Consider the following 21,806-nt stretch of genomic DNA (forward strand, 5'->3'; position numbering starts at 1 on the left):
AGTTGAATGTGCACAACCACAGCATGTCTTTAGGAACCTGGTAACTTGCTCATTCCACTTTAGAACACTGCTGTCCTTTTGCAAAGAATGAAGATTCCCTGCTGACTTAGAGATGAGTTGTTAGGAAATGCAGACTGATCTCAAAATTGTTGGATTCTGAGTCTTCCTCTGCAGTTGTAATGCAAGAGGACAACTTCACTGAACTGAAGGTGACAAGTAATACCAAGTCTGCCCTGAGGAGTCTGCTCTATTGACTTACCAAAAAAGGATTTTATTGGCCCTCATTGAAAAGGAGTTTTCACTGCTGTTTTGAATTAAAAGGATAGAATCACTGATCACTGTGGAGACCCTGGTATGAAGCCTTTGCCAGTGGTATTCAGTGAATCATCGTGGTTCCCAAGGGAAAAGACTGTACTTACCAAGGCCTCTTCTCTACAAGTCCACGCCTACAGCACAGACAGTGAGCTTGAGAAATCTTCTATTCTTTGAAAAGAAGTGGCTTCTTTATCTGACCTATCAGACAAATCAAATTTGCCTTAAAAAGATGAAATTGGATGCAATTGTTAAGGATTTAGGGGCTGTTAAAGATATGTCTTTTATTAACAAAATTTTTGTCATTTGTTTGGGGCAGGTGAAAGAGGTGCTGTTATCTCTAAAAGCAATTTCAACATTGTATTTTGACATCTTGGCTCCTGCTGTTCTGGGATGGGCAACAAAAGACAACTCCTGAACATTAATTCAATTTGGTGCCCCTGCAAGAATATTTTATAAAATCTTATCACCATAATTATAGTAATGGTAGTCTCCTTCCCCCACACAAAGGGGAGATAAGTTACAGTACTCAGTTATGTTCTAAAGTCATAAAATCTTCCCCAAAAATATTTTGGGGTTGTTGAGCTGATCCCTATATCTTGAGTATTATCATGTCAAAAATCAGGAGGGAATCTTTGAAAAGTTTCTTTACTGATGAGTCAAACTGCTTGACTGTCATCACTTCCTCATTCTACTGTAAAACTGTTTTTTTTCTCAGTCTAGGGAAGAAAAATGGCAAGGGATTTTTTCCACACAGTTTCCAGTAATTATTGTATAGGATTTACCTCATGGTTTTCATGTGGTTTTGCCTTATTTATATGATCTTCTGAAAAAGTTGTGCTGTGTCAGATATATTTAATATAATATATTTAATACACCTAGGATGTCTTAATACACCATTCTTCAAGGTGCAGATGGAGAGCTGTGAATCTGCTGGGAAGTTTTAGCATCCCACTGGTGCCAGTACTTACGTTACTAATGCTTCCAGTTGCATGATGCTTCCCCCATTCAATCTGGGCTTGTCTTCCTTCCTGAAAGTGTGTTCTCCACTGTTTCTAATTCCAGAAATCCTGTGTGGAATCCACTTTGTCTGTGATATCAGCCTGGATTTTTTTTTTTCTTATACACAGACCTACAAAACTCATGTCTTCATATGTGTAGTAAAACTTCTTTTTGAAATTATCTAGGAATAAAGATTGGTGGCTCCCTCTGCCAAATTGTGGCCCAGGTGTTTTGAATGAAGGCAGGGAAAATTGACAAAAATTAAGACAATTTAAAATGTGTATTCAGCACTATGTAACTGCTGCCACAATATGCTTTCCTGAGATTTTATTGCCATCTCTTTTGCTTCTCTTTGTTTGTTGTGTTTGTTTTTTTCCAGTTCTTCAGATTAGCATGACAGAGCACTTAGCATGGTAGTATCTCAATGAGATCTTCAGATCCTGAAGCATACTTAGAGATTTTTGTAGCAAGTCTCCTCTGAGGGGGCAGATGTCAAATTGTGTCATGCAAGGCAGCTTGTTACAAGCTGGATGTCTTTCAGAGACTCTAGTTGTGAGTCAGACTGTCTGCTACTGCTTTCCTCTGCAAGTGGAGTTTCTTACAAATCCTTAAAAACAGTGGATTTCTCTCAAGCATCTAGTCAACCTGCAAGAGGATTTCAGCACTTCAAAAGGCCAAAATTTTGTTTCCAGAAAGGGCCAGAATATGGTAACCATGACATTCCCCAGTCATTATACTACATGCATTGCACAAATCCTGTAAGATTTGCCCCTGGCTGGACAGCAAATCTTTGTTTTGTCTGCTTCCTGAAGAGGATAATAACTTAGGAGAAAAAATAAATCCTTCCTGAAAAATGTCAGGAAATATGGTTTGAGATGACACAGCTGGTTTCTTTCATCAAAGATATATTATATATGGACTGGCCATGATATATTGTTATAATGCCTCATTTCTGAATCTGATGAGTGAATATCTAAACAGCTAGTGAGAAATGGCTGTGTGTTGGCAGACCAGAAAAAGGAAGTCTGCTTTGCTTTCTACAACACACCTAATGCCTACATGTTGCTTTTTTTTCCCTGTATTGGCCTCATGTGGACAGCAATGAGGCATCTTCTTCCTTTTCTTCTGTCACACCTGAACGATGGGTTGCTATCCAGAGGGAGCTGGATAAACTCAAGAAGTGGGGCCATGGGAACCTCGTGAGGTTTAACAGGGTCAAGTGCAAGGTGCTGTACCTGGGTCAGGGCAATCCCCAGTCTCAGCACAGGCTGGGGATGAACAGCCCCAGGGCAGCCCTGCCCAGAAGGACTTGGGGGTGCTGCTGGCTGAGAGGCTGCACATGAGGCACCATGGGCACTGCCAGCCCAGAGAGCCAAACGTGCCCTGGGCTGCATCCAGAGCAGCGTGGGCAGCAGGGCCAGGGAGGGGATCCCTCTGCTCTGGTGAGAGCCCACCTGCAGGGCTGCATCAGCTCTGGGGTCCCCAACAGAAAGAGCAGGGACCTGTTGGAGCAGTTGAGTACAGAGGGGGGAAACCAAGATGATCAGAGGGACAGAGCACTTCTGTGAAGACAGAGTGAGAGAATTGGGTTTGTTCAACCTGGAAAAGAGATGGCTTAAGGGTGACCTAATTGGCTTTTCAGTACCTGAAGGGAGCCTGCACAACAAAAAGAGACTTTTTACAACATCATGTAGTGACAGGACCAGAAGGAATGGATTCAAACTGAAAGAGCAACTTTAGATTAGATATTAGGAAGAAATTCTTTACTGTGAGGTTTGTGAGGCACTCAGGGTAACCAGGGAAAACATAGATGCTGGAACCCTGGGGATGTTCAAGGCCAGGCTGGATGAAGCTCTGAGCAACATGGTCTAACAGGTGTCCCTATCCATGATTGGGGGTTGAAACTACATTATCTTTAAGGTTCCTTCCAACCCAAACCATTCTATGATCTTTCCTAGTCAACTAAGTGGAATGAGAGGCAATGAATATCACCCTTTACAAAGATCACAAGCTTCCTGAAAGAGGGAGAAATAAGTCTTTGTCTTCAGAAGGTACCACTTGGTTTAAGTTAACAATAGCAGCATAAACCAGCCTAGGGGACAGAGTTTCTGCCTGGAAGCTGTTCACTAAGTTTGCAGGATGTGGGAAACCAATAATGGGGAGGGTGGAGGGAGGAGGGAAAGAATGGTTTGCCATAAACCACAGCTGTAAAGAAACCATTATACCATTAGATAGGGATAAGAACCTTATCTCTGAGTGCATCTTTCATTAAATCATAGGCCAGTAGCGGAAAGGGCCCAGTTGCATGGTTGAATGCCTTTAGACCATCTCTGTATCTGTCTAAGAAACCTAGTCCTACATTAGGGTGTTATAAAGCAGCCAAGTAACTGAGATCTTTAATTTTGGAAGTTGTTCTTTCCTGGGAACACACTGTGACATCCAAAGTGCTGTACCATGTTCTTTGTGTAATTGTAAGTGGCATAAGTGGCATCTCAAATGCATTACTGTCATTTAGAAAATGGCAATTATTAATTAACAGTTTTCATTTGCTGTATTTCTTGTTGATACACCAGAATTCATTTCTAAGACAATCTATTTCATAATGAGTAAACTGTGTCATCTCTTCTATGTTGACTTGTTGCATGATAAAGGATCTTGCATTTGTGTCTGAAGCCTCTCTTCAAGAGAGGACAAGAGACACTGAGGTTTGTTGTTTCCATCTTCACTTCTGGAACTGCATAAGAAGTTAACCAGGATTTAAGTTAATTCCCTGTATGCAAAAGAAAATACTGGTAAAGCAGAGATCTGAAAGTCCAGGTTTTCTTTTACTAAACATAGTAATTTTATACAGCTTTTGACCAATATTTTCTACTGATTTTGAATGTAAAAAATAATAGATGTTATTTTTAAAGAATTAGAAGGCATATTTACATCCTTGCACTAGATCCAAATTGCTGCTGTTATTCTAAACCACAATTAATGTAGATTATAGGTAGCCAGTAAGACCACAAAGTAGTATAGTTTTCCAAGTGTGTAGATACCACACTGACTCCATATATATTGAAAACTGTATTTTCATGATTGACTTCATTGCCTTTTGATCACCTATTAGAGAAGACAAGCCAGAACTACAGAGATGCTCTTTTGTATGCCACTATAAACACTTGTAATGAGGAAAAAACCTTTTCTGCACAGTGGAGCTGTCTCTAGAGTTGTCTTCTGGTCACTGTGATACTCAACCTGCCCTGCACTGGACTTAAGAACATATTGAAGACATCTGCCTCCTAAGGCATTGCAATGGATCCTCTTCATGGGATGGCTGTAGTGGTTGCATTTACAAAGAAACCTGAGCCAGACCTCCTGAATCTTTGCTCTGGTGAGGACATGCTAGTCACAGATAAGGAAAGCTTCAGAGCAGCACAGAAAGATAAGAAAAGGATCTGTGAACTGAGAAAATGAAAATTTGATAGCCACAGCAGAGAGATATGAGACATCCCAGGACCCAGCAGAACAGAGCTGTGATATTGCCAGAGGAGTGGACAGGTATGTTTGTCTTTTATTACTTTTGGGCACAGTCCATCTTTCTGACTGAAGGTACTGATGTCTGTTGGTTATATGGAAAGGTGAAACACCAAGCAGCATATCCCAGTTCACACAGTGGTAACAGGGATGGGCTTTATGTAAGTGCAGTGGGATTGCTAAAGCCCATCCCATTCAAAGCCCAGGGGACAAAGACTCATTTAGTCTGCAAAGACCATTCTTTGCTGAGGTATAAATGTACATTCTGTACTTTCTGAAGAGTGTTCCTCTCAGAGCTCTACAGTGCACTACAACCTGAAAAACAAGGTGTTCAAGTTCAGGTCTAGGCCTTTTGCATACTGTAATAGTTTGCCACAGAGAAACAGGGGCTGCACAGATGGTTGGTTGATCATCTGTGTAGGATCTGCCTTATGGCACTGCAGAATAGGTTTTTTTCACTCTTTCCAACCATTGATCTTTGTTAAAGAGACAAACTGTGCTGGGATTGTTTTCATCAGCTTTTGTTTGTTTCTGAAAACAACAAAAGAGAACTGTTGAGAGCTGTATGCAGTGTTGGCAATGAAGATCCCACTTTTTCTTTCCCATTGTCTTCTTCAATTTGCTGGCTAGTAACAGCACAGTAAATGCCCTCTGCCTTCTCACACAAGTGTCCTGAAACATTTTGGTGCATTTGCACCCAGGAGCATTACTCCTGTTCAATCTGTTACTAGTCCCATGTAGCTAGTATAGTTTGTTGCTGAATTACAGCTGAAACACCCCTAGAAAAGTTACTTCCATTTTAAGAATTCAGAGCCTGTCTCACAAATCTAATTCTCAAATGTTGCTACAGAAATGGAAGGCTGAACAGAAAAGCAGTAACTGAAATGTGTTTGATTTAAAAAATTACTGTTCCCATGAGTATACCTGTGTCTATACTAGTTGGACACCCCAGGATTCTTCACCCGATTTTCCATTGCCATTTTGTCTCCTTTGCCAAGAGGCAAAAGTCTTGGTCTTTCTGCCACCCCTTCCTGTCACTGAGGAGCAGCAGTGAACAAGGGCTAGTAAGACAGTCCCATTGCAAGGGGCTGCCAGCGTTAATCCTGGGTGGTTCTGATGTGCTCCAAGTGCCACACAGAACTCTGAGTTGCAAGTGTTCTAGCTCAAGCCTTTGCAGCTCCCCCTCCTTGCTTCCCTGTTTATTAGCAAGGAAGCCAGCCCAGGGCTCAGGAGGAACAATGACCAAAGAACAGACTGCAGCTTGTAAACCAAAACCTCCCTTGAGGCTGCTCCTAAAAGGAGATCAGAGAGAATTCCTATGCCAATAGGCATCTGGATTTCTCCCACACACACTCTCTTGTAGCTAGTAAATTTCTGGCCTGTCTATCAGCGTGGTGCTGCAGTCATAATGCATTTATTTGCTCCCTCTCTGGGCAGGTTGCAGGGAAGCCTGGGCATGGAGAGGTGCACAGGGCACAGCAATACTGTTGCGCTGCAGGGCTGATCAGAGCTTTCATCATCACACCAATCAATGTGTCAGGGAGTCCCAGAGATGAAAAGGATAAAGCACTGGGTAGTGCCTCTATCAGGGCATGTGTGCCCTGGCCAAAATGGCACACAGGTTGGCAGGCTGCCTCCAGTGACCCACCCTTGCTAACATCTACCAGCTGGTGATGGTTCAGGAAGGGCTGTTTATGGTTTATTAAGACATTTGAGTTTACACGGTTTGGCAGCCTCACATGAGCTATATGGAAGCAGCCACTGTTGTGAAGGGCTTGATGGAAGAGCTGGATTCTGAGCTGGCTGTGGAGAGCCCTGGCCACAAGTGATTAACCAGCTAAGGGTCACTTTACACTCAGTTGCTGGGGACCAGGAAATGGGAGGAGACAGGGAGGAACCTCTGTGGTGTCTAGAACAGGACTTTTGAGTAGCTGTGTTTTGGCAAGTCAGAGACAGCCTCTGAGTCTCATGTGGCATTCAGCACCAGAGATTTTAACTCTGGGACTATCTATGGCTGCAAAAGCCCATTTAAAGGACTACATTGATTTCTTGCCTGGGCAGCATCTGTAATCTTTGTTATGAGCATGAAATCAGTACATGAGAGGAAGGGTGTGTTATATACATGGATGTACAGGTCTGTACTGGCAGACCATATATATCTTCAAATGGACATACCACATTTGTCAGCTGTGGCAACTGCATTGCCTTGGATATTGAAACAGTATTGTTGAAAGTGTTTTATGTTTGAGGGGAGCTTTAAATGAATCTATCAAAAGCAGATGCCAGCGGTGATGTACATGTCTAAAGGACTAGGTTGGAACGGGGCTCATTTACACCAGCTACAGTTTGAGGGTAATAAGAAAGTTCCATTTTGGAATTTTCCTGCTGACCTAAATTCTATCTGTTCTTTTGAAGAAACATTTTGGAAAGGGTAAAAATTTTAGACTGAGTATGCCACAGCAGTAGCAGTTTAAAACCAGCAAATCATCTAACCCTCCAACAAAAAACTTGCTTATGAAAAAGTTAGCATCTCCCCCCACCCCCCAAATATTTATTTTTTACAAAGTTTTTGAGATTACTATTTTTTAAGTCTTGGCAGGTGAGACCAAGTTCAGGTCATCATGCAGAACAGGTGCAGAACACCCCAAAGCACCTCACAAACCACAACAGACAAGAGGTCCTCAGGGTGTGTCAGATCACAAATGAATAGGCCCAGTAATCAGGTACCCACAGATGCTCCTGCTCTGACCCCGAAATCATCTCTTAGAAACTCCAGGAAGCTAAAAGAGCTGAATGGAGACTTCAGTCCCTCTGAAAATGGACTCAGCACCCTCTTTCCTTGTATTTGCCCACCCTCGGTAGGCTGACTGGGAGCCTTGCAGTTTGCATTTGGAACCCAATAGCCAGGATCTGTCAACTGAACTTAGAGGTTTTTGCAGACACAGTTTCAGTTGCAGGACTCCTGGAGCACGGCTCTGAGGAACAAAAGTCTAAAGTTTATCTCTGAGCACTTCTCTTAGCAGCTTCCCTGCTTGGTGCATTTTCCTTCTCTAAGGAAACCTTCAAAAATTCCTCCTACAGGGAAAACCTTTAATACTTCAGGCTAATGGGGAGGGCTGTGGTCTTAAAATAGCTAAAGCAAGAATAGAAAACATCTCCCCTTTTCCATTCTTCCTTTCACCTGCTTTCTCATTCTCTTGCTTTCCCATCTCAACCACCTAGCATTCAAATACACTGCAGTTCTTCCACATTATCCTTTTCTTCCGCATCAACTGTCCAGCCATTTTGGAGAGTGTGGCCTTTGTGTCACCAAAGTACTTCCTAGAAGGAATATTACACTGCCAAGACGACCAAGGAGTGTTCCAGAAGAAATCCCCAAGGGCTGCCAGACTCTCAAGGTTTGGCACTTGGCCCTCAGCATGCGTAGTCTCTGACCCCCAGTTCTCTTTGTGTTAGCCTGGGAGCAGGAGAGTGGGTGCTGACAGTTTTTTCCTTGGCTTTGGGTGGGCCAGGGGGCCTTTCAGCTGCATTTGCAGGATTTCACCACCATGTTGGAGAGCTGCTCCACTTTGGGGGTCCTCCCAACATAGTACAAGATAGTGAGTGGCTCCAGGTCCTGGGGAACACAGCAGGGCGAAGCAGATGCCTCAGGGTTCAGCGTGTTATATAAACCCAGCACCTGCAGGAACAAAGGAAATGTTGTGACAAGGTCAGGAATACGTTTAAGTTACTTGAGGACAGGAAGGGGCTGCCAAGTCAACAAGTCTTGAGGTGTTTGCACTAGACTCATCAGAGGGTATTTCCCTGAGATGAGTAATACTCCCCTGTCACTTCCTGATCATGGCCTGCTTCTAAATGGTCTCACCTGCCCTGGCCTGACTGTTAAGAGTTTTTGGTTTTTTTTTTTCCTAATGGTAATACCCTTGCTCCCTGTGACTGATGCCTAAGGGTTGAAGGAGTGCAAGTAGTTGTCTCCTTTCATCTCTAATTTGGTACAGCAGTGTGTCACAATTTTTGCTTTTAACAAGGTTGGGTGTAACCAGCCTGGGGCCATGCTCTCTTGGATTCTATTAAAGAAGCCAGAAGAAAGAATATCAGTGCTGCTTATTTCAACCAACATCTCCAGATAGCACTGGATGGATGCCAGTCCTCTCAAGTATCCACAATTCCCTCCCAGCTTTGAACTGTCTGATGCTTTGTCCCTCCACTCCATCCTCCAAGTCATGACACTGTAATACTGGAGCCAGGACAGTCCTGTGGGACCCCACTGGATTTCTCCTCCCAGCTGGCCCCAGCCCACAGATGACTCTACACTACAGCCATGTAACCACTACAGAACAGTTGCCACATTTCTTGCCAGAGGTGACCACTTCTCAGGAGTGAGCATGATCTCACCTGCACTAGTGTGGTCTCTTCAGTGCTTATCTGGTATAAATGACAGGGTCTGGCACATTCCATTTGAAGTACTTTACAGTCTTTGGAGATGAGAGGTGCTAAGGATACATCCTGTTCTATCATCTAGACCCATGGAATCACTATTGTTGTGGTAGAAACTCTCTGGGATCCTAAGCAAAGTAGCCCTGGCTGTACCACAGGGTATCATGTGCTCTGAGCCACTACTCAACAGCAAGTTAAACAGACTGGTGAGTTTTCTTTTCATCATGTCTTTCCTAAGTGTTGCTGGCAAACTGTCAGCAGCTATATTGTTCTAAAGTTTTCTTTGATCACTTCACTGACCTTAACGCTTGCTCATTTCCTTTCTTGTTTAAGATCATTAGGAGTCATTCTAAAGTCTCCTTTCTCTCACACTGATTCAGTCCAGTTACCTTCTGGAGAGCTTCTCAGGACAACCAGATGGTAAAGCTACATGCCCATTACCCTTTCAAAGCTGTTAATTCCCTTGCTTTGTCTTGTGGTTACTGCCCAGCATCTGTTCACTTCTTCATTCCCACAGATCAGCTGTTCCCACTGATATTAGTCCTTGAGCTTCATTGAACCTTACTGCTATGCAGACTGTCAAAAAAATGTTAGCATCTTTTCTGAAATATCATCCTTACCTAGTTATTTGTTCTTCAGCTGAATCTGTTTTTTCCAGTAATTTTTTTAATGAAATCTGAAGTTAATTTGCTAGTGAGCTGTTGCATTATCTGGATTGCTGCTTTTTGACTCTTGTGGGCAGAAGCACACAGGATTTTCCTCTGACTTTTCCTGCTTCAGCAGTGGACTGTCTGATCCTTAATCTGTCTCTTTCTCTCAATACTTCTCCCATGCCTGTGTTATTCTATTACTTTTATTTTTTTTTTGCTCTAGCCAGGCTCAGACTGCATTCTTCCCAAAGGCTGACCAGAGGTTGTGCTTAAGTTACCTAAAGACATTTGCTTTCTGCCAAGTTTTCACTCAAAAATCTCACTGCCTAGTAGCCTCCTCCCTGCTGTAGGTCAGGTAGGATTTATGCAGCTGGAAAGGATACTGTGAAAAAGGATATCCTACTGAGTGGCTGTGTTCACTTCTGGAAATGGACATGGATTTCCCTACACTTTTGAGCTATAGCTGCCCCTTTAGGAGCAGATGGCAGGCATATGCCATTGCACAACAGTTTTTCATGACAACCTGGCACAGAGTGTAGAAAAATCCTCTGTCCCGTGCAAACTGCAGGAGAAATTTAGGAAGAAGGTAATTACCAGAACTGATGTTTGATGTGAACAATTCACTTAATACTATGGCAACTGCCAAGTAAGTACCCTAAAACCATCAGTTCTGCTCTTTATCTAAGAGACAACAGCATCTTCCTCATTAAGATTTGCCTGAAAGCAGAATCAGTACTGACTCCAAAGCAAGCACATTTTCCCTGCTGAACCACCCAGGCTTTTTTCTGCAGTTTCCTTGGAAGGTTTTTCACAAATATTGATCTGAACTGCTTATGCTGCTTTGAAAAGACTGGATATTGATCAGACTTAGGGAGGAAGACAATCATAGCCACAAGCCCTGGCAGGATAATCTAGTGGATGTACCGTGCTGTGAGTGGTGTCTGCGCTGCGGAGGTACGGACAAGGGCCTGAACAAAAGTTAGCAAAGTAGCCCTTGGGCTCGTGGACCCATTTCCAGCCGAGGTCCTGTCGGAAATCAATGTACAGAGGACGCACGCAGCAGTTCTCCTCCAGGTTCCTGAAACACAGTAGTGAAGCACAGTGAATCTAAAGGGGGGCCTTCATGCAGTTGTGAGCTGCAGCTTCCTGAGCAGAAGGACTCATAGCAGCAGTGCTGGTGGCACATGGTGGCTGCGTGTGCCAAGCACCAGGAGCAGCACAGCCAGGCAGCGGTGGCAGCCCAGGGGCACTGCTGCTGGCAGGCAGCTTTCCCACCACCCCTGCCAGGCAGGACCCAGCTGCCCCAGCAACTGGCACTGGGCTGCTGCTTATCCTGCCCAGCCTGTGCTCCTGGAAGGTGCTTGTGGATCTCTTTGAACCAGTGGCTCTGCCAGAAGCACAGAACAACTCTGCTGAGCTGGCCAGTGGCCCTTGTGACACCACGGTGACACACAACCCCCTGGAGGGCTCTGCCTTTTCCGGTGGCATGGAGTCTCACCAGGCCTGCCTGCCTCAGGCATGGGGTCCCAGCAGGATCCCTTCTCAATTACCGGAAACAGTAGTTGGTATCCAGGGCCCGTTTCTTTCTTTGGCTTCCCAACACAGGGCTCTCCAGTCGATGTGGGGGTAACATCATCAAGATGAGGTGGGGATTATGCAAGTCTTTCTGCTTCTTCAGGCGGCCCAGGTCCCCACGGCCATAGTCATCCTCACTGTCAATGCCTTCAGAAAAAGAGGATCCACAAAGAAGAAATCAGCGTGGAAGTGGAGAACGCAACAAGACCTTTCAATTTAACATTCTCATGCTTGTTCTTGAACCAGGTTCAGGCACCATGTCTACTTCTTCCCTCACAGAGACCCCTTTATTTCTGGTAAATTTGACTGTTGCAGGCCTGAAATAGAGGCTTACGGGCCACCTGTTTTACCATTTGCAAACTGCTGGTGGGGCCATTAATCCATCCGCTCACTCCTGGCTTGAATCCCAGGATAGGCAGGAAGATGAATGGTTTAAAGAAGATGTCAGATAATTGGCACTCTGCGGAACAGCCTCAGAAATGGAGCCTGTGGGGGCCAGTGGCTGCTGCCCAGGGCTGCAAGCCAGGAGGTTCCTAGTTCTTAGGCCAGCCAAGCCACTGACTCTCTGGGCCACCTCACACAGGATGCCTAACTTCCTTGTGTTTCAGTCACTCTAACTGCAGAGTAGAGCCTCTGTGGAAATCTGAGAAGGCATCAAGTTGAATTTCCCAGAGAGACACTGAAATATAAAATTACTCCTTTCTGCAGACACTCATGCAAACCCACCCAGCCTGCCCTTACTTCTTTTTGTAACCTATGTATATAGTGGATATACCCATATAATGAACACGCAAACCCAGATACGTTTTAAGACAAATGTTACGCAATGTGAAGTGCTTGAATACACAAATCAAGACCTCATTTTTTTCTTTATATGCTTGAGGCTTTCCCTTCCCCAACAACCTCCCCTAAGCCAGCTCTTTATCACCTTTGAACTTGATCTCCAGGACTTCATGCAAATTCTCCAAGATGTCCCCGTTGGACTGAAAAGTATGGCAAGGACAGTGTATGCTAATTTCCAGGCCAAGGTTGGACTCTGCAAAGAAGATGACTCTGTGAGAAACAGTCTTTCTCAGCTGGGACAGCTCCTGGCATAAAGAAGTTTTAAGCAAGTTTTACACAGCTGTGCTAACCCCATGACAATGGGTTGGTCTCAAAGTCAGGAGTGTTATCAGAGTTGAGGAACAGATGCTGCCTTGGGAAGAACAGGAAGAAAAATCCACTAGCTTCACCTTTGCCAAAAACCTTGTTCTTGCTAAAAGGAACTTTCTGGAGAGGTAGGAAGGGTGCTTCTTGTTACTTTTTTTTAGGCTATTCAGCATCCAAAACCATTTGTGAGCTTCAAGGAGCTTCCCTGGGAAAACAAGTATTTTGAAGAGCTGGCTTTTGGTATCTTAAATCAGTTTCACAATCCTCAGTACCTAGTTTCTGCCTTCTGCTTAGTGTCTGAAGGAGAAATCTGAAAATAAGCAAGTTGGATGTGGACAAGTAATTTTACTGGAAGCATTCTTCTCAGCAGCTGGAACCTCCTGTTTTATTGAACTGCTAGCAGTCTAAATCACACAGACTTTCCAGAGGCAAATCTACTTTCATAATAACTTCCTGGAGCAGTCGTGCTGTGTGGGCCTGACTACAGGAACATAAAACTCTTATGAAAGCTCCTTTTTTATGTTGTGCCATGAATTAAAACATCTGGCTTCCTGGGGCATTGACAAGGTGCCTAGCACCATATATACTTTGTGATGTCTTGTCAGCTAGTGTGCCTGTCCAGAGCTTGCTGCAGTGCCAGCTCTGAGCTTCAGCCATCAGGGCACAACTTAGATTGCTTGAAATAGGAGGAGCCTGCAAGCTCACAGCTTACCCTTCCAGGGAGCAGCTGCTTGCCAGTACCTGCATTCCAGTCTTCAGTGGCACCTAGCTTCTATCTGTGTACACCAGTCCAGTTGTGAGTGGTGATGCCTTGTGCTCCAGCTGTGAATGGGGTCAGTGTTTTTGCTGGGAACTGCCCTGTAACTATCTGTTGGGCTGTCCAGCACTGGCAGAGGTGTGTTCTCTGCAGTGTTAAAGCCTCCAGCTGTCTAGGTGTGTCAGCCTCTGGTATTTCCTCACATTTATACCTGACAAGCTGTACACAGCTAAATAAACCAGGATCCTTGCTGCTTTTTCCTATACTACATTTGCTCTAATTCACATGAAAATGTAAGCAAAGCATTTGTCATTTTCTATGATCATTTAGGCAAGCAGAGGGGTCCCCCTCTGGGCTTAGCTGTAAAGAATTTCCTCCAAGGAATAAATCCTTGTTCTGACTCAGCCCACAGAGCTACGTGGTGGGGCCTCCAGGATAAGAGGCAGGAATATAGCAAATGTCACACATTGAGGAGGCTCTCTGGAGGAAACCTTGTTCTCAGACTGAAAGAACCTGTCCTCTCTGTGAACCAAGCTCCTGCAACAGGAGCAGAAAGATACTTTTGTGAGCATTGAACCCCCTTTCTGTGGATGCCTTGGCCCACAGTGCAGCTAAGAGCCCTACCTCTGTGCAGGAGCCACTCACGCACGGTCTCGGTGACATCGAAGGACAGCCACTCAGGGGAGCCCCGTGTCTGCACATTCCTGCCGCTGAGGTACCGCTGCTTCGCTATGTGCTCGTCTGGCCGAAGGATCTGTGGCAGAAGGAGTGGTGGAAAAAATCAGCCAGTGCCATGCAGAAGGAAGGGATAGCCTTTAGTCTTTTTTTTTTTCCCATAGCTTGCTAAAAACTAATTCAGAAAGTTGGTCTTGGCAAGTGAGACACCAGGAATACCCTGGGTCAGGTGAGAAGGACATGCTTCACAACCAACTTGAACTCCAGAGATCTACACAGTGCTTATTTCTGTATCCTAAGCAGCCCACCTCTCTGAGCTGATAATTGTTTAGGGACACAGAGAGAGGCAGAAGCACGTGGCAATTCATTTAATGGATGGGTTTGTTTTTGTATGCAGCTGTGGAATATGGATCTGGATTTCAGAGTAGAACCACCAGTGGTAAATGCAGTATCTGGCCACAAGTCACCTGCCTAGGAAGCCAATTTATTGAGTTCTCCTGTGGCATTTTCAGGTGTCCTACACTCTTCAACTTTTGTCAGAACACAAAAGGGCTGTTCAGGTTTGGACACCTCTGCCTCTGCTCTGACATCTCTGTCCACTTCCAGACAAACAACCACAGCACATTCAAGGTGTTCCTTCTGGCAGACCCACAGACCACTGAACCTATGGAGAAGCTCTGAGAACACCTCCTTGTCAGTTGTGTCATCTGGTAGAGAATTGCTCTGACCTTTGATGCTGGATTCCAGGAAGTCTTCAAGAAGTGCCACCCAGACACAATTTTAGCTGCACTCTTATGGAAAAGTGAACAGACATGAGCCTGTGGGAATGTGCTGCCTGGATGCTAAGCTGTATCATTAGGTGGTCCAGTTCAGCCTATTACCTTCCAGTTCAGCCTATATACTTCCAAGCCTGAACCATACCTTATTCTGTCAGTCCCTAGGTTCAAAAAAAACTCCAGATAAGTACAGGTGGCCTGAATTGTGCTTCTGGGGAGCTACTGCTGAAGAAAACATTGAAAGCAAGCACTGTTTTTCTAGTAAATCAGTGACAAGACAGAGAGCTCCATCCATTGAATTAGCACCAACTATCTGCAAGAGTCAAAGCAGTAAGACTGCCAAGGGTCCTACACATGATGTGACAGAAGGGTCAGAGCTGCTCCACTGATGAGGGGCTTCCCCTTCCAAGTGGGAAAAGGGCAGCACCACATGGTAAAAGGAAAGGAAGGTGACTGTATCACTGCATATGGTGGAAGAGGCCTGGGTTACAGCATGCACTTTCTTCTCTCTTTTATGGGCTTCCACATATCAGCTGAGACAATCATTAAGGAGCCAAGGTATTCTGGGCTCAGACACTGGGGAAGATGATAAGAATACTCACCTGGAAGAGCTCAATGCGCTGCTCACTGCGTTTGGAGCTTGGGTTGGGCACGCGCAGCACCCGAAACTCAGCCCGGAATAGGTTGGTGCTGTTCTTCTCAGCTGATGACACATTAAAGCGGAACACATTGGAGGTGACACCTTTTGGACAAATGCCCAGCTCATCTAGGAGAAAAAAAATAGAGAAACACTGAGAATCACATCTCTGAGGGGCAGGATCTGAATTAAGTATTGTTTGAGAAAGAGCTTTCCAGTAGAGACTTGTCATTCAAAAGTCTTGCCACCTGTGAAGCATGGCTACCTAGCTCAAGATAACACAGGATGAATTCACTCAAATTTGGTCTACATTGCAACATTTTGCAAACATTCCCACTACTGCCATCATTACTTCAATGCTACAAGATGAAGAATCAGTGGAGATCAACCACAGTATGTTTATTATTATGTCTTCCAACTCTGCTCATCAAACGTTGCTAATACTCATGAGTTGGCTGCATCCAAAATGACAACCCCAGTCCAGGCAATGGGACAATCTCACTTGCAGTTAGTGGGGCCTATTCCCAGCAACTAGGATGCTGTTACGCTGCTCATGATGGAGACATGAAGCTGCATACAAAGTGATCCCATTGCTGCTGAATCTTCACTTTACAAATCTTGACATTGCCTCCTAGAGTGGAAACCACCCAGTGTCAAAAACCACAAAGCATGAGGTGTCAAAGACTCTTTAGGGCAGTGATTATCCAATGTGTACTGAAAGAACTGGGGTTTAAAATTGGTTCTCACTCATGAAATGGAGAAGGAATTCATTAATAGTACTGGGCCTGTGGAGATACACATGAGCAGGAAATAATACAGCAATTTTCTGCTTCCATGTGTGCCTGCTGAACAGAAAAACCCATTTCACAGGTGCCTCAAAAGAGAGGAGGCAAAACCTTTAGTGTCCAAAACAGAGTCCTCAATAGCAAGTAACACTTTCTTCAAAGGAACCATTTTGGTCTCATGGAAGTCTTTGTTGTTGCTGTCATTTCTCTCCTATTGACCTTGTTAGCCTTCAAGTCTCTAACATTGTGAAAGCTTCCTGCAAACAAGACACAGCAGCTCCTGCTCCATATCCACATGCAGGTTTGTTTGCAGCCCTGCAGAGCCTCTCAGATGACCTCTGACTGTTGTCCAATGCAGCAGGAGGCTCTTATATCTGCTGATATTTAAGTTGCTTCTAAACAAACAAACAGAAAGAAACAGAAAGAAAAACTATCACCTGTTCCCAGGCATGGTTCCAGTCTTTGACAAATAGGCTAGAAGCCCTAGCTGGAACAACCTTCAAGTTACATTCCTGAAGTCCTGCAGGCCCTTTTTTTTGATCTCACCATACATATCTCCCCTGAGAAACAGCTTCTGGAAATGGGATAGTGTGAAACAGCACCTGACTGCAGAGGTTCACCTCCCATGCCAAATTCTGATTTCAGCAACACTGATGTACACTCATATCAATGGAGATTAAGATCTTCCTCTTGTGCTACACACAAATTCAGCAAGCAGGACCCTGCCAGTTTTCAAGGATGTGTTTTTAGGGTGCTGAAATTTTACTCAATATGCTAATGACCAGATGCTGATATTGGGCTTTAATTGGAGGGGGTTTTGTCATTAGTACTACTGAATAGATCAGCATTCCCACACAGGAAAGTCTCTGGCTGTTATTGAAGAGGAGACACATCCCAGGAGACCGGATCCCACTGCAGGCACGAGCTGGCCTGCCCAGCCCAGCCCAAGAACCCTGCAACACAAGGAGTACCCCCAGCCACACACATATTCCTTCTGTGGGCACTCCAGCCCTGTGACCAATTCAAGGCTTGATGCTGCAGAAAAGCCCACCAAAAACCCAAGTTCTCATTAAGTGCCCAAAGACATCTTCTAGCTGAAGTATAACACTGATTACTGTTCTGTGTCCTAGAGCTTGGCAGATACTGTGTTTCAATAGCCCCTGAAGCTGCTTTGCATATTTAGCCCTATTAATAGTGCTGTTAACAGCCTGCCCTTTCATTTCAGACCTGACTGCCTGGCTGTAAGGGGTGTCCCAATTATCATTAGAAATGCCTTTTTGCATCAGACCACTGGTCAGTCCGGCTCAGTATGTTTCCTACAGCAGTGCTTTTTCTGACAATCTCTTTAGAGGCTGCAAATATGGTCCAAACAGCACAGAGCTGATGAAAGACATCTAATGTGTTATCATCTCCTTAATGTTTTTGGCTAAATTAGACAGCCATGGTGATAAGACATTACATCTATTGTAATTCACCTGCTGTGAAAGAAAGAGCCACATTGCTTTCTACCTACTTCACCATCAAGGTGCTGCTCTTGGGAGACCTTCCCAATGAAAACAGTAATAGCTCTTTTCCCTTCCCTAAAAGTGTCATGTTCCCTTTGTACCCTGGGGACAAGCCCTCTGTGATGCAGAAATGAGGCTGTGTTCGGTGTTTCACTCCAAGCCCTGGGAGGCTAGAGCCTGTTTCTCTTAGCACAGGGCTCAGGATAGAGGTCTCACTCCCAGGAAACTTGACAGCTTTGGGGCAAAGTGCTTTTTTGCACGAGGTCACAGGCAAAGGGAGCAAGGGGATTTTTCAGGGAATTTGGTCCAGACCCAGCTGAGGTGTGTTAATCACACTGGAATCCAGACCTGTTCACCACCAGCACAGAACAAAGCCTGGAGGCAATATTCCTGCAAGCTCTCCCAGTGCACAGCTCTCAGTGGCAGTAACCAAGCCTGGAGACCAGGACCCTGGACACCCTGTGCACCCATGCCAGGCTGTCTGGTGTGACACAGCCTCACAACTGGACCCAGCTATTACTGTGGAGTCACGCCCAGAGCTGTTCACTGCACCAGTGATGAGACCAGCAGCCTCCTTGTGTGGATGATGTGATAGAGAGAGCAGGTTCTTTCGGGACCTTCCACCTTCCTACCACTGCTCTACATGAGCTGCAGGCTCACCACATGCAGTTGTTTCCAGCAGAAACAGCTGTTGTTTCTGGCAAGCCCCAGGAAGGCTGATGGCTGTGCAGTTCAAGTTTGATGAGAAGGAAGGGTAGGCTAGCTGTGAGCAGGTATTGCCTCATGCTGTATTATACCTCTGAATCACCAAGGTGTTTCATGCCAAAGCTGCATAAATTTAGAGAAGAAAGTTGATCCATCTGCAACTCTGCAGGTGGCAGGTTTGGGGGGAATAGATGCTTGGCCCTAGTGACCCATGACTTTAATTGCCTTGTCTCTCAAGCTGCCTTGGAAAATGGCATCTGTTTTTCCCTCAGGAAGGTAAGCAAAAAGCTATTTTCAGGACTGTTGCAGATGCTTCTCAAGCTTGAACATAACCAAGTCAAATCTGGTCACATGAGTTTTATGAGATCCCTGAAGTGAATGGCTGGTCAAATTAAGTTATTCTCTGAAAGAAAATCCCTTTAAATTGAGGCAGTGTACCTGAGAGGCACAGGGGAAAAGACCATTCTGTGAGTCACCAAGCAGCTCAGAGAAGGGATGGAGAACTTGGCTCTCTCATCTTCTATTTTTGCTTCTCAGCTCTCCTCACTTTTGGGCTTTGCATCTTTGAAAAGGATGAGTTCTCTGAGCCAATATGACAGTTGACTAATAGTCTGGAGCTAGAACAGTTTGTGTGAGTGTGCACACATTTCAGACTCGTCTGTATCATCACTGCAGTTCCTTCAATGGAGTAGTCCTCCCCTTCCCCCCCCCCCCACCCCCCCAGGAGACTGGCTTTGGCTCAGAGCATGCTCTTAGATCACCACCTGGCACGGTGACAGAGTCATGGGAAAGTTGAACATCAGCCACTTCTGAAGATGCGGGGCCAAATTCAGCCATGGTGTAAGCAATGAAACTCCCCAGGTTTCAAAGAGAGCATGTCTCTTGCCACCACAATCTGTCTGGAGCTAGTCTCCCCCAGTGGGACCAAATTACAAAGTTCCCTCTTTCTCTGGGTGGTGGTATCTACACTGCCCACTCCCAGAAATTTAATCTCAGCACTACTTGGTTTTTTGAACCTAGTATCCTATGGGCACACGGGACAGGATCGTTTCTACAGGAATTTTCCCAAAGCCACAATCCCTACTCATCACTCCTTTTCATGCACTGTTTCTTCATTCCACTTTCTCCTCAATTTTAGCCAAATCCACACCCCTAACTTCATTTGCCACTGTTGTGCTTTTTGTTTTCCCCACCTCCTTCCTCCCAAAATGCATAGTGCATAGTGTGGCTGTGCTATTTTGCAGACACTTGGTTTTCCCATAATATATGTTTATAGTTTCACAAAGGACACTTCAGTAGATCAAAACTGCTGAAATACAGGTAACCTTTGCCCTTTCTGTTCCTTGAATCTCAGTGTCTCCTGAGCTAAGAGCTAATCATATAACCATATGGAATGCAGTCTGCTAGAGATTAAGTAAAATTTGTTGCATTACCAAATTGTAGCTTATTCCAGCTCATCATATGTCAAGATTAACATAAACCTGGCAGAGTAACTGCATTCTGTGGCTGCCTCCACCAAGTCACAGCTCCTCCCCAAAACTGCTGGTGTTCAAATCTTGTCCCCAGGATGGCACAACATCACAGGAGAACACCCTGGATAGTGGTATGACTGCATCTTCCAATTCTAAGGAATCCCAAACAAACCAAAATGACTGCTTGTGTCTACATGTGCTCAGCATCTGCAATCTGCTTTTGAGTTCATGTCTGCTCAGTCTGTCTTTGTATCTGCTCAGCTTCTGCACCTGAATCTGTTTAGCGTCCACATCTGGACTTGCTCATCATCTGCTCCACACCTGCTCAACATCTGTCATGTTTCCTCAACGCCTGTGTTCCCTTGGGGGTCCCTTTGGCATCACTGTCTGCTTTACACCTGCTCTGCATCCCTGTTGTCTTCTGTTCACTCTCTGAACGCTCACACTATCTGAGTAACACCTTCATCAGCGTCCTCCAAGCAGCAGTCTCCTCAGCAAGCAACTCTCCACCTTCTGACTGCCGCCGCGGGTGCTGCACGGACCGGGCAGTTGCCTGTATCTCTGCGGCAGGCGCTGGAGCTTCAGCAGGGAGGAGGCCGAATACCTGCTGTCACCCAAACAGCAGACCTGCGCTGTCTCCCCGCCCGGTGCGCAGCATTCACCCCGCCACCCGCACGGCTTGCCCTCCCCGCCTCGTCCTGATGTCAGGGCTCTAGGCACGGGCTTCTAGGCACGGGCTCGGCTCGCCGCTGCCTGGGCCGATGCCGCTCCGGGACCCCGCCACCCACCGTCCCCACTGCCGGCCAAGCCCCGCGCCGTGCCGAGCGCCCCCCGCCCCGCGGCTCCCGCTCACCTCCGCACCGAGCGCGGCCGGGCGGAGACGCGCCCTCCGCCCCGCCGGGGAAGCGGCCCCTTCGGCGGGGGCCCGGCGCCCCTCGGCCCCGCTGGCCGCCCCTCCCCCGCGCCCGGGATCCCGGGCACTCTGCCCCGCGGGCGCGGCACCCCGGCCGGCACGGGGGGAGTCCCGCACTTACTGTGTTCGGGGAGGCCCTGGATCATGTCAAATTTATGAATCTCTTTGGCATAGTATTCTGACTCGGTGTTGTCCTGAGAGCAGCTTTCTTCCTTCTCCTCCTCCATCTCCTCCAGCAGCTCCCGAGTGCTGTTGTAGAGGGCCAGGATCTGGTAGGGCACATGGGCCGGCCCCACGGTCTCCGGCGGGCTGGTGAGCCGCAGCTTGCTCAGGATCTGCCCTCGGATGGCCTCTACCCTCTTCTTCTTGATGTGGTCCAGGTCCAAGGTGGTGCAGGACGACAGCGAGAGGCTCACGGTAGCGAAGCTCAGCAGGGAGAGCAGCACCAGAGCCCTTTGCACGTACATCTTCATGTGTGAGGAGGCGGCGGCGGGGGCCTCCGGGAGAGACCCCCGAGCGGCGGCGACAGGGCGCGGGGGACCGGGCGGTGTGCTGACGGCAGCCTCCCCAGAACCCGCAGGCTGAGGCTTGGCGAGGAGGTGCATGAACTCACTGCGCCGTGCGCGACTCAGGACTTCCAGGAAGAGCTGGCAGCGCTCCGCAAGGAGAAGCGGCAGGCGCCGTGCCTCGCCGCGCCGCGCTCCTTCCCCATGCGCCGCCCCGCGCCCCGCGGAGCAGGGGGCGCCCCGCCGCGCCGCGCCGCCGCACGTGTCAGCGGCCCGCGCCGCCCCGCCACCGCGGGGGGAGCGCCGCGCCCGCCCCTCTCGCTGCACCATTCATGCCCCCGCCGGGCCCCGCGCCCTACATCGCCCGGCGCCCGGCCCTTGGGGCCCGGGAGCGTGGCACCGCCGCGCTTCTCGCCCAGCCGGCAGCGCTG

The 21,806-nt window shown here is 46.7% G+C and overlaps 1 protein-coding gene across 1 annotated transcript; it reads right to left on the reverse strand.

Moving 5' to 3' along the window:
• Window positions 1–7,695: 7,695 nt before the first annotated feature.
• TGFB3 (transforming growth factor beta 3) lies at window positions 7,696–21,578 on the reverse strand. Its single transcript, XM_054275697.1, has 7 exons — window positions 20,991–21,578; window positions 15,455–15,618; window positions 14,026–14,155; window positions 12,424–12,531; window positions 11,471–11,642; window positions 10,845–10,998; window positions 7,696–8,512 (listed from the first exon to the last, which is right to left on the reverse strand). Exons 1-7 carry the CDS (start codon window positions 21,472–21,474, stop codon window positions 8,354–8,356), a joined length of 1,371 nt encoding a protein of 456 aa, XP_054131672.1. The 5' UTR covers window positions 21,475–21,578; the 3' UTR covers window positions 7,696–8,353.
• Window positions 21,579–21,806: the final 228 nt, after the last annotated feature.

Source organism: Melozone crissalis, unplaced genomic scaffold (genome assembly GCF_028551555.1).
Source record: "Melozone crissalis strain CALT ecotype California unplaced genomic scaffold, PUWL_Pcris_2 ptg000018l_1, whole genome shotgun sequence".
Taxonomy (NCBI): domain Eukaryota; kingdom Metazoa; phylum Chordata; class Aves; order Passeriformes; family Passerellidae; genus Melozone; species Melozone crissalis.